Source organism: Melitaea cinxia, chromosome 8, assembly GCF_905220565.1.
Source record: "Melitaea cinxia chromosome 8, ilMelCinx1.1, whole genome shotgun sequence".
Taxonomy (NCBI): Eukaryota; Metazoa; Arthropoda; class Insecta; order Lepidoptera; family Nymphalidae; genus Melitaea; species Melitaea cinxia.
The window spans coordinates 10,140,862-10,153,550 of NC_059401.1; the positions used below are offsets into that span (position 1 = coordinate 10,140,862).

Below are 12,689 nucleotides of genomic sequence, written 5' to 3' on the forward strand. Positions count from 1 at the left end.
ACCTTCCTACTATAGACTAATAGTTCACACAAAATATAAAGTTACTTAAAATATACAATTATACAACTGTTGAGATTTAATGCTAACCATAAACACCTGAATATTATGGCATTCAGCTTGTAAAGTGCCTCTGCTGGGCATATTCCTCATCCTCCATGTATGAGAAGAATTGGAACTTAATACACCACGCTGCTCCTTTGCGGGTTGCCGGATATGTTCCTTTTATAAGTAACGATCGCTATCAGGTATTTATGATAACAACCGGGACCGACGGCTTAACGTGTTCTTCGAGGCACTATATATGTATATTTTTATGTATGTTCGGGGATAACTTCGTCTTTTATGAACCGATTTTTATAATTCTTTTTTTGTTGGAAAGGAAATATCCCTGGTGTAGTACCATGATAAGGAAACCAGGATCTGATGATGGGATCATAGAGAAATCGAGGGAAACTCTCAAAAATCCGCATAACTTTTTACTGGGTCTACCGATTTTGATGATTTTTAGTTTAATCGAAAGCCGATGTTTATCATGTGGTCACATTTAAATTTCATCGAGATCTAATTACAACTTTTGGAGTAATCTTTGATAATGCGTATTTACTTGACAATTTTTTCGTCTACCTACGTTGTATTACTTGTCGATATAATTAAAGTCGTTTTTTTCGTTTTCCCTGCAAACACAATTATTTACTCTGAATTGAATTATTCTTTTATTATATTTTATTTTGAAGTAATTAATTATGATTTATTGTTCGATCTTCTACTACCGTAATATAAACTCTTTGTAATTAAAAATTATTTTCTACCTTTTAGTTCGATTAACTATAAAAGCGTGGTTTTTCAGTTTTTTTTTTAACTATAATTTATTTACTGCTAAATGTCGTAATTTGGTGTTTCATAGTTATAAAGACTAACTGCACCCTACAACTTTGTTCGCTTCGGATTTAATAAAATTTACCCTTCGGTGATGGCGGGATGCTCCAACTGCTGGCTTTGAAATAAACAGGCCGAAGACGGGCAGCAGCGTCTTCGGTGCGACAAAGCCAGTACTGCGGTCACCAACCCGCCTGCCCAGCGTGGTGACTATGGGCAAAACACATGAGTTCACGTTATTTTTGGCGTAAACTTGTGGAGGCCTATGTCCAGCAGTGGACTGTATAGGCTGTCATGATACCCTTCGGTGGGATTGTCTAAAAATACGAGATTAGTTTTGAAAATTAAGATTAAAAACCCGTTTCGTTGAAAAAAAATTAAGTTCATTACTTTTTACGACTTACTCTATCTACCGGTAAAATTTGTGAAAAAAGAAGATAATAGCTAGCTGGGCCCCACAGTTTCACCCGCATTCATTTGAGGAAAAAAATAGCCTTCCTTTTCCTTAAAGCATACCTAACGTTTCGGAAAAAGGGATGCAAGCATCTTAATCTTAGCATATTAATATATACTAGCTGTGCCCGTGTCTTCGTCCGCGCGTAATTTAACAACAAATTTATTGTTCAGTTCACAGTTATAAAACAAATAAATTTCCAAAATAAAAGTAGCCTAAGTTACTCCTTATTACATCAGCTATTTGCCAGTTAAATTCCCGTGAAAATAGGTCCAGCCGTTTCAAAGATTAACCGGAACAAACAGACAGACAGACAGACAAAAATTGTAAGAAATGTTATTTTGGTATATGTATCTACCGTGTATACATCCAATATGCATTTAGTAAAAATCGGTTATTTTAATATTACAAACAGACACTCCAATTTTATTTATTTGTATAGATGATTGGTTTAGCCTTCTCACGTTAAAAAAATAAATAGAGAGTAGGTATATGTCCATATCTACGTGGAAGTTTCAAGTGGGTCTTATACCTAGTATAGGTAGTACCTATATAGGTAGTTTTAGTTATTTAAGCTAGATTTAAATCAAACTCGGGTAGTTTATTGAGATAATAAAAATTAAAACTACAAACTTTCATAGTAAAGGGAATTGGGAGTCACATGATATTATCGCAAAAAAATCTCAAACAAGGCCATTTTTTTTATATCACTAGATCGGCAAACAAGCGTAGGTACGGCTCACCTGATGGTAAGAGATTACCGTAGCTTATAGTTAGACGTTAGACGCCTGCAACACCAGAAGTATCGCAAACGCGTTTCCGATCAAATCCCCAATAGGAGAATAGGAGTTCTGGTCACCTTACTCACCAACAGGGACACAATACTGCTTGGAAACATTATTATTTAGCTGTGATCTTCTGTAAGGTCGAGGTACTACCCCAGTCGGGCTGCTCCGTATTTTGAGTAGGAAATTCCTGCTGTGCCCTACCTCAGTTGAATAGATCAATCAGATGGCCATATCTGCCAAGGCCAATTTCATTATGAACCGTAATTACAAAAATTCAGTAGGCACTCAAACTATTATACTGACTTGCTTTTAAATCGAGAAAGCAAGTATAGGCATCGTCAAAATATAGAAATTATTCTGCTGAAGCATATGCAGAAACCACTGTGCAAACATAATGGATAAATTAAAACATTATTTAACTTTGCGAATTCATACGATGGCATCGATGGCCACAAACTATTTTATGCTCAGCTCATCCGAGACACCAAAGTGGAACAACTTTTACTTTTTTACCACGCTTTTATTAGCTTGAGTTGTATCATCATCATCATCATCATTACAGCCTATACAATCCACTGCTGGATATAGGCCTCCACAAGTTTACGCCAAAAATAACGTGAACTCGTGTGTTTTGCCCATAGTCACCACGCTGGGCAGGCGGGTTGGTGACCGCAGTGCTGGCTTTGTCGCACCGAAGACGCTGCTGCCCGTCTTCGGCCTGTGTATTTCAAAGCTAGCAGTTGGATGGTTATCCCGCCACCGGTCGGCTTTTTAAGTTCCAATGTGGTAGTGGAACTGTGTTATCCCTTAGTCGCCTCTTACGACACCCACGGGAAGAGAGGGGGTGGCTAAATTCTTTAGTACCGTAGCCACACAGTACAGTACCGTAGCCACACAGTACAGTTGAGTTGTATGTATGTATGTATGTAATGAATGTATGAGCATAATTTTCACCAATTTCCAAATGTTTGATTAATTTGAAACTTTGCACACATATCAAGGACCGATGACAATGCAATAATTCAATAATAGTTTCCCAATATCCTTATTAGGACCGCCAGGATTAAGAAATTCTTTCATAGATCCTATGTAAAGAAGTAAGAGAGATAAAGCTAGCGCGCGATCTGCGCATCCCTGCAGTTTAGGACTTACACTTTCGCTCGGGCACTAAAAAACCACGCGTTTATAGCTAATCGAACTAAAAAGCAGAAAATAAATTTACAAAGAGTTTATATTATAGTAGTAAAAGATCTAACAATTAATCATAATTAATTACTTTAAAATAACATTATAATAAAATTTAAGTTGTTAAGAGAATAATTCAATTCAGAGTAAAAAACGCAAGCACCCCCGTGCTTGATATACGAGCCCCGATGCAAAATAGTTCGTCTAGTGCGAAATTTTCTCGGTGAGATTTATTCTAACTTCATTATTTTTGTATATCTATATAAAATATTAAGCTGTTCTACTATCGCATGTCGCGTTACTTATTCCATTTTTTAATTATGAACCAATAAACTATTTTAGCTTTTTAAATTTATACATTAATCTGTTTTAAATTCGAAGAAGTTATAAGCAAAATAATTCGTCTAATTGTTAATCGATGCAAAAGAGTTCGTTGAGTTCGTCTATCGGTGACTATTCCTTCTTTGTACAATTATGTTGCATAATTTAAATTTGTAAAAGTAGTTCTGTGTCATTTGTCAAGTGAAAATTTTCAGTTTTTTTTCATTAGTTTTCAAATAACAATGGGTCGTGGCAAACCCGTGTGTGAAGAGCTTCGTAAGCGAATAGTTTGTGGGGTCGATGCTGGCAAATCAAGTTACCAAATATCTAAAGACTTGATACTTCCCAGGTCTACAGTCCAACTGTCCTATCTATCATTCAGCACTATAAAAAAAATTGAACGACTTCTTGTTTGAAGAAAATTGGTCGACCACGCATCACAAGTGCAGCAGAAAACAGAATCCTGAAGAAAATTATCAAAAATAATCGTCGTGCTCGAGCTGGAGGACTCACGATGCAATGGAAGTACTTCACAAAGACGTCTCAGTTGATACTTGCAAAAGAGTCCTAAAAAGAATGGGTTACGGATTTTACACCGCTAAGGAGAAACCACTGTTGACTGCTGTACAAAAGAAAAAGAGGTTGAAGTTTGCTCGTGATCATTTAAATTGGACTTCCGATCAGTGGCATTGTATCATTTGGAGCGACGAGTTCAAATTTGAAATGATACTCGGCGATGAAATGGAAGACGTGATTCGAAACAAAAATGAGGCATTTCATAATGATTGTCTCAAACGCAAAGCGAAGTTTCCGGCGTCTCTTATGATATGGGGCTGCATGTCTACACAAGGTGTTGGTGGTATGCAGTTTGTGGATGGTTCTATCAATTCTGCAAGGTATCAAAACCTTTTGGAAGAGAATTGACTGCCCTCTATTCCGTCACTCAAGCATCAAGATTCCTTCACTTTTCAACAGGATAGTGCTTCCTGCCATACTGCAAGGACAACAAAGACTGGCTACTGGCGAAAAGCATCCCTACGATCGAATGGCCATCTAACAGCCCGGACTTGTCGCCGATCGAAACCCTATGGTGGAAAATGAAAAAATTTCTCCGTAAAAATCCATCAAGATTGAAGAGCGACTTAAAGGCTAAACTCTTGGCTGTCTGGGAGTCAATTACGCCTGTGGAGTGTGCAGCGTTGGTCGCAACCATGCCTCTTCGGCATTAAAGCTCTCATTGAGAGCAAAGGCGACACAACGAAGTGGTAGACGAACTATTTTGCGTGAGTGACAAGGGTAGACGAATACTTTTGCGTTGTTTTTTAAAATATTTTTTTTTAATTTTTTATGTTATGTAATAACATAAAAAATTATATGTATAAACTACTCAAATTGTGGTTTACTTTTTATTAAACGTTCTTAATAATTTTACCAATATTTACTTATATTTTACGCTTTGCACTACTTTCCATACTAGACGAACTATTTTGCATCGGGGCTCGTATTAAATGTAACATATTCTACTTACAACAATCTATGTGCGAAGAGTTATAAAAACGTAGTAAAAAGTTATGAAAATATAGTAAAATGTGCCCTACGTTTTTACCTGTGAATTGAATTATTCTCTCAATATCTTAAATTTTATTATAATTTTATTTCGAAGTAATTAATTATGATTGATTGTTCGATCTTCTACTACTGTAATATAAACTCTTTGTAATTAAGAGTGTATGCTACCTCAAATTGCTTATTTTCCACTCGCCAGGATTTCCATATCTTCCAAACTACTGAATATTTAAGTTTGAAATTTATGTATGTTAAAGTTCAGGACATAAAGTATCTTTCATATGTTTCGAAAACACGATTCCATAAAATTTTCTCGATACAAAAAAATTGCAAAGTTACCTCTATTTTTGTATTAAAACCTTAATATCTCAGTAAATATAGAAGTTATGGACTTGAGATTAAGCATGGTAATTGAAATAAGTATGAAGAACATTTTATATGTTGCGTTTTTAAAAAAATAACTATTGATAATGTTTGTGGGGAGAAAATAGATATAATTCGCGCGATGACAACCAGCGCTCTCAATTCTCCTGTGTATTTAGTACGGGTGAAATCTGAATTCAAGCTGAGGTAGTGTAGCCTCTTAAAAATTATTTTCTACTTTAAAAAAAAAACTACTAAAAAAATACTACATTTTGCAATGCATAACACTTTATTCGAAGTAAGTATACATATTTGATACAATAATCATAAGAATAAAATATTTTATATATATGCCAATTGTAAATATGATTTACAAACTACTACAACAGCATAAGTCACTGGAAAGAATAGTCATCTGAAGAGGCTTATACATATTAGTAGCAACACTAACGTGCAAACTAAATCCAAAATAAGTAAATACAGAATAAAACAATCCATTGGAGGTTTAAGGTGTTTAAATTCAATGATTTTTAAAGATTTTTACATTTATTAAAATAAAACGGGATTGATTGAATGAAGTTATATTTTGCTTCTAAATTATATCACGATATGTAAAAAACTATAATCCTAATGAATGGGTAAGTCTTAATAATAATGTATGTAAACAATAACCTTAACTAACAAAGCGAAGTAGAACATAAAACACATCACTTTTTAGTAAGATCATAGTATGAGACTGAGTATATTTAAAGTTTCAAATCATTACATTATTGACTAGTTCAAATATAATTAATATTATTTTAAATTTATTAAAAATATACACATTCAGAACCATGATTACGCGTACACAAAACGCATTTATTTATTGAATTCAAAGAAAATTACATAAAGTCCAAGTCATCATACATCAAAAATATAAATTACGAAATCATACATGTTATGAATTTTATTTTTGTATATATGAATAATATGGCCTAAAATAAATAATAAAATTTGCGACAATTGACTAAACAGATAAGATAACGTCAAGTACAGTTTTACATTTCGTCTTGTTCATCGGACGCGGTAAAATTTCATAGCAGGCATACTTATGTATATTATGAATTTAAAAACCTACTTAAAACCTAGATGCGACAGATTCATATTCGACAGTTTGTAACAATTCAATGAACATTCATGTATTGACCATTAACTAAAAAAACAGTCACGTATATTTAAATTTAGCACTGAGTGAGCAAAAATATAGTACGTACATCAAAAACTTTCTAGAGAAATATTTAACCTTCGCGAGAGTTACGCGAGGCAATTTCAAGCGCGAAATAACAACAAGGCCGTATCTTATATTATGAAACAATGTCTTTTGTAGATATAATCACATTAGAATCTTTATAGGATATTTACATCAAATATTCAATCCCTACTGTATCCTAAGAAAACGTCATAAAAATGATAAATTCTTCAAATTTGACTATTTTACTAAGAGAAACTAATAAAACATAAAACAATTCTAGAGTTGATATATGTTTTAATATAAATAGTTGCTTCTGGGAAATATAGCATGGGGTTCTTTGTAGTTGGGGTCGGGTTGATTGCGGTAACGACGCGCGAGCCAAACTGCGAACAGCTGGAATTTATAAAAATTATGTATTAGTACATTAGTACTACATTAGTACATTCATTGGAATGTAATACATATTTGCCAACTTTGACAACAATATATGAAGTATAAAGAAAAATATGAGTATAAAAAAAAATAAAGGCATATTCAAATCATATTCATAGTAAAAGGTTACTGGCCTTTAAAATTTAACTGTAAAATTAGGAAAACTGTTAAATATAAAAAAAAAAACATCTTTGATAGAAGAATGACATGATAAACAAAGCAAGGCGTAACTAGTATTTACAATTATTATGTTAATTTAGATATAATAAATTAGGAATAATACAGAGAATAAAAACATTCTTAAATAAACAATTACGCGTGCAGTGTTACGTTAGTTAAAAAAGTGCAAGCCGAATTTAAAAGTTGTTATGAAATAAGCAAGAGCTATTAAAGTGATTTGTGCAAAAACGACCGTTTATTATGAGAGCATGCACTTAAACTGGCGTAGAAAAAATAATTGCAACATATAACAGAACGATGTATTATTATTGAAAGTCAATTAACATTACATCATTTTCATAAACTTTTCAATTTAACATTAATAACGTAACAAAAACTTAGCTTGCATTGAAATAAAAATTGAGCAAAAAAAATAATAAGGCATAGCAGAATAATCATTAATCATGCTATTTTAATATATGCATGCTATTTAAAAACATACAGGCATCAAACCAAACCACCTTAAATCTTTAAGTCCTTAGAACATTCAGAGAAATGCGCTTGGGTTAGCTCGTGGATCCTTTTGGTTACGATACCTTACCGTCAACCACACACCCAAAAACTGTAAAGTAACCGCCGTTTTGTTAGTCACAACAGAGTGCATAAACATGTTATTAACACACCATCACGTTTACATTACATTATATCAAATTGGATACGATTATTTAGTCTTATAATTAGCTAGCTGACCTGGCGAACTTCGTAACACCTTATTTTTTTTTCTTAAATATAATTATGAAAGAAATTATACCGTATCTTTTAAGTTGGATCAAACTGTACACGGTGTGCAAATTTGATTAAAATCGGTCAAGTTGTTTAGGAGTCCATCGCGGACAAACAACGTGACGCCTAATTTATATATATTAAGATTAAAACTCCTTTATTAATAATTGGTTACATAAACATGCAGTTTAAGATAAATAATGTAATTTGTTATTGTTATGAAATCATTGCTCCGGATATTTTAAGAGCTTAAGAGGAAAGGGTACCTGAGAGACTTTTAATTATTGACCAAAACAGCATTTCATAGTCGACTATTTTTCCCCCCAAAACATGTCAATTTTTTTTTTATGTAACTTAAAAAGAACTTCAGCGATACCCCTATTGTTCTCGTTTTTATTTAAATATGCGTATTTTTTTTAATGAGTGCCTGACAATGTATAAGTAATGACAATAAAAAATTAGGCAATATTTCTAGTTTTTGAAGGCCCCCCCTCCCTATGATAATAAGAATATAATAAAAACCAAGATATAGAGGCATGGTCGTGGCAGTTCTTCTTCTTCTTCTTCTTTTATTTTTGGCATACGATCGCCATTAGCGACATTCTGCCATTGTCAAGTAAAAATTAATATAAAAATAAAAAGCGCACTTAAAATTTTAATTTTGAATTATTTTGTTATCTGGAAAAAATACATAAATAAGGTGGAATAATATATAAAAAATGCACATATTTGTGGTGTTAGAAGAACTAAGGAGTATAATAGTCATGGCAGTTAAAGGTGATATGTTACAAAAATATTTGATCTAGTGTGTCATTGTCCAAGGAAGAAACAGTCGACTATGTTTGTATGGAGAAAGAGCTGGTATCCTTTCCTCTTAAGATATATTATAAAAGTTGAATGGAAATTTGAATAAAAACCTTAATGCTTATTTTTAAGAAAATTATTTTTGATGTTCAATTTATGATTACATTATAAATAGTGCTAATTTTATTATTAAACAAACTGATTATTTGATTAGATATAAATATGCATGTGATAACAAGAGAAGAATACATCATTACTGATCTTCCTATTTCATATCTCATAATTTTATCTCATAATAAAAAGAACTTTATACATTATTGAGGTAACAAGTTGTTATAGAATTATGCAATGAATTTATTTTTGTACCTCAGTAAAACTGAAGAATAGTCCAATACCACCACAAAGCTTAAAGGCATAGTCAATTGTCTCCTTCAATTTCTCCATACATGGCTGACACTGACAATTGGGTGATATGTCCATGTTCTTGCAACAAATTCTCTGTGAACATAAGATTGAGTATAAAGTATAACAACGTAGTAAAGTAAATACTGAATTAATGTCATTACTATATTAATATTAAAAAGTAAAAGCATTTGATTGTGACTACGATGTACATGAATGATTTCAATTTTTTTTCTAACATTAAAAAGCCTATATAAGCAGGTAGGAGACTAATAAATATTATATTCTGACAAATAAGCAACTACTCTGGTGTAGTGGTGTGAGTAGTCACCTAAATATTGTATTTATACAAATATTTCTTCCTGGTTTTGATGTCTGTCTTTGTGGGTCTCCCCACTGTGCCTTGGAGAGCATGTTAAGCCATCGGTCCCCATAAATATCATAAATACCTGATAGGGATTGGTATTCATTGTATGAAACATGTACACACAATGAAGCAGTGTGGTGGATTAAGCTCGAATACTTCTTATAGATGGAAAAAGAGGCATATGCCCTGCAGTGAGATGTCACAGGCTGAATTGTAAGATTGTAAAATAAAGCCACAGCAGTAAAGATAAACTTTACTGAAATTAGATAGATAATTACACTGCAAGATAACACAAAAGAGAACAAAAAACAAAGATATACTTTATGAAAACATAACAAAGAAATATCTTTAAGAAATATAATCTATTTTCATGAATTAATTAATTGTGTAAATTATAATAAGTATCTTACATCAACTATAGTGCAAGATGGATAATCAGCTGTAGTGTTTGGTGGCATTATTCTGCTTTGGAAACCACAGCACTGGAACCTTTCCTGAACTTGTTCCTTTACGTCCATATTCACTTTGTTCCAACCCTAGTTAATAAATAAAAACTATTATCTCCATAAATATCAGGAATATTTAATTTCTTCTTAACAGCTTTTTTCAAATTTTAAAAGTAACATATCTAAGTAACTGTATGAAACAACTTAGAATTCTTTTCTATAATATAATTTCACCATCTCTTAAAATATGCAATCAATAGAATGATTTAATATTATAAACTTTTTTTTTCACTTCATCCACAATAAAAATAAAATTTGCTGAAGACTAGAGATTAAACTAAGAGAAAAACATATGTTTACCTGTTGAGCTAACATCTCCTGTTGATCAGAATTAACGGCAAGACAGGCACAAGCCACTGAGAACTGCACCAGGAAGAGCAGGAATAGAATAACCATGTACTATGTCATGTTAAGGAATTTATTTTATTACTATAAGTGTAACTGATAAAAATATACTACTCATGTTAAATGGCATTAAATTAGTTAATGTACAATAAAATACAATACTCTTTGTTGTACACAACAACAATCAAAACAATAACATATTACAAATAAAAAACAGTGTACAAAAGCGGTCTTATCGCTAGAGAAGCGATCTCTTCCAGACAAGCTTTAGGCATATAGGACATAGCGTAGTGAAGCGGTAGGGAAGTTTACACAGAGAAGTGACAATTAGTGTCACCTAGAACAATATCAACTATTGAGTACAAATATACATACATATACAGCATAATACATACATACATAGATACATGCATACAAACAGACATATATATATAAACATACGCATAAAAATACTATAACTACTTAATGTATTTCTTGTCATTTAGAAAGGATACAAAAAATAGCATAACTTGATGATGCTTTACTGCTCCAGCTAGTCCCAGAAGTGATATCAGGATGAGGAACACTCCACATGCTAAGATACCACCCACTATGGGCAAATTGGTGACCAGTGACGATGCTTGCCCATACACCGCCACTGATATGAGTATAGAAGCAACCACCTGCCGATTAATGACAAAAATAAGAAATGTGAACAGTGTTATTAAATATTTCGTAAAGAAATAATACGTACCACATAAAGAATATTTAAGGCAATCAAAGCATTCTTAGAACAAGTAAATCCTCCACACATTTTGAAGTTAAAATACACAAATTAACACAATGGCTGTGTCTGTATAGTTTATTTTTTAATAAACAGGGGTTAAGACATCCCAATCACCAATGACTGATAACTTAGCGTAAACAGAACGAACAAAAAAAGAACCTTTTATTAATTTTGAACAGCAAATATATAATGTAAAATAATTTAAAATGTGCAATACTTTTACTTTTCTTTCTCAACGCACTCTTTTAATCAAAGCTTTTAATTATTTCTAGTTTGACACTTCAGTTTTCACAAAAAATTACATATGTCATTTGTCAAACAGCCGTCAGCCATGGTGCATTATGGCATTATGGTGAAAAATATATATTATAGATTTATTATATCATTGCCATGGTATTCTACTCTATGACCATGGTGCAGCTATGTTTAGTTGGCAATGTGTTGCAAATAAACACAGATGAACCAACTGAATATACTAACTATACTATAAGGGATAACTTTCAAAAGTATAGCAAAAATAGCAATATCACAGCTTTAGACTTAATCGATAATTCGATATTAATCTAAACTGAATACATCTAGTATTTACTATTTAATAAGCGTTCAGTAGCCAAATATAAAAAAGTATTTATTTTGCAAAAAAATGTCTATTCGCATGCATTTAACAATTGCTTCGCAATATATTTATAAGAATACTAGCTGACCTGGCGAACTTCGTATCACCTTATTTTTTTCTGAAATATAATAATAACATAATATATCAAAATAAAATATAGCCTATCTTTTAAGTTGGATCAAACTGCACACGGTGTGCAAATTTGACTAAAATCGGTTAAGTAGTTTAGAAGTCCATTGAGGACAAATATTGTGACACGAGATTTATATATATTAAGACTAGCTGTGCCCGCGGCTTCGCCCGCGTTGAAATCAGTGTGTCACAAAGTTTTCCCAGGAACATTCCAGTGAAACTTTCATCAAAATCGGCTTAGCTGTTCTGTAAACCTTCCTCTTGAAACCCTCTCTTTATTGATGAAACCGCATGAAAATCCGTTCAGTAGATTTTGAGCGAATCGATCACATACACTTTTGGGGACTTTGTTTTTTAACACACTAATCGTCGCCCGCGACTACGTCCGCGTGGTTATGAAGATATGCATTACTATTAAGATGCTTAACGCAATTTTTTTTTTATTTCAGTCACTTGAAATGCTTATCACACTAAGTAACTTTTTAAAAGGCACAATTTAGTATAATTTAGTAGTTATTTTTATAAAACCTTTTTATACACCACATTTTTAGTTTTATTTTCAGGCTGCAGTATAAATAGCCTTTCAGGCGAAC

The 12,689-nt window shown here is 32.5% G+C and overlaps 1 protein-coding gene across 1 annotated transcript; it reads right to left on the reverse strand.

Annotated features, from left to right (window-relative positions):
- Positions 1-5,823: 5,823 nt before the first annotated feature.
- Positions 5,824-11,460, reverse strand: LOC123655618 (tetraspanin-13). The gene is made up of 6 exons (XM_045591381.1): positions 11,316-11,460; positions 11,077-11,244; positions 10,538-10,636; positions 10,142-10,267; positions 9,329-9,460; positions 5,824-7,177 (listed from the first exon to the last, which is right to left on the reverse strand). The coding sequence occupies exons 1-6, from the start codon at positions 11,373-11,375 to the stop codon at positions 7,079-7,081; spliced, it is 684 nt and encodes a 227-aa protein (XP_045447337.1). The 5' UTR covers positions 11,376-11,460; the 3' UTR covers positions 5,824-7,078.
- Positions 11,461-12,689: the final 1,229 nt, after the last annotated feature.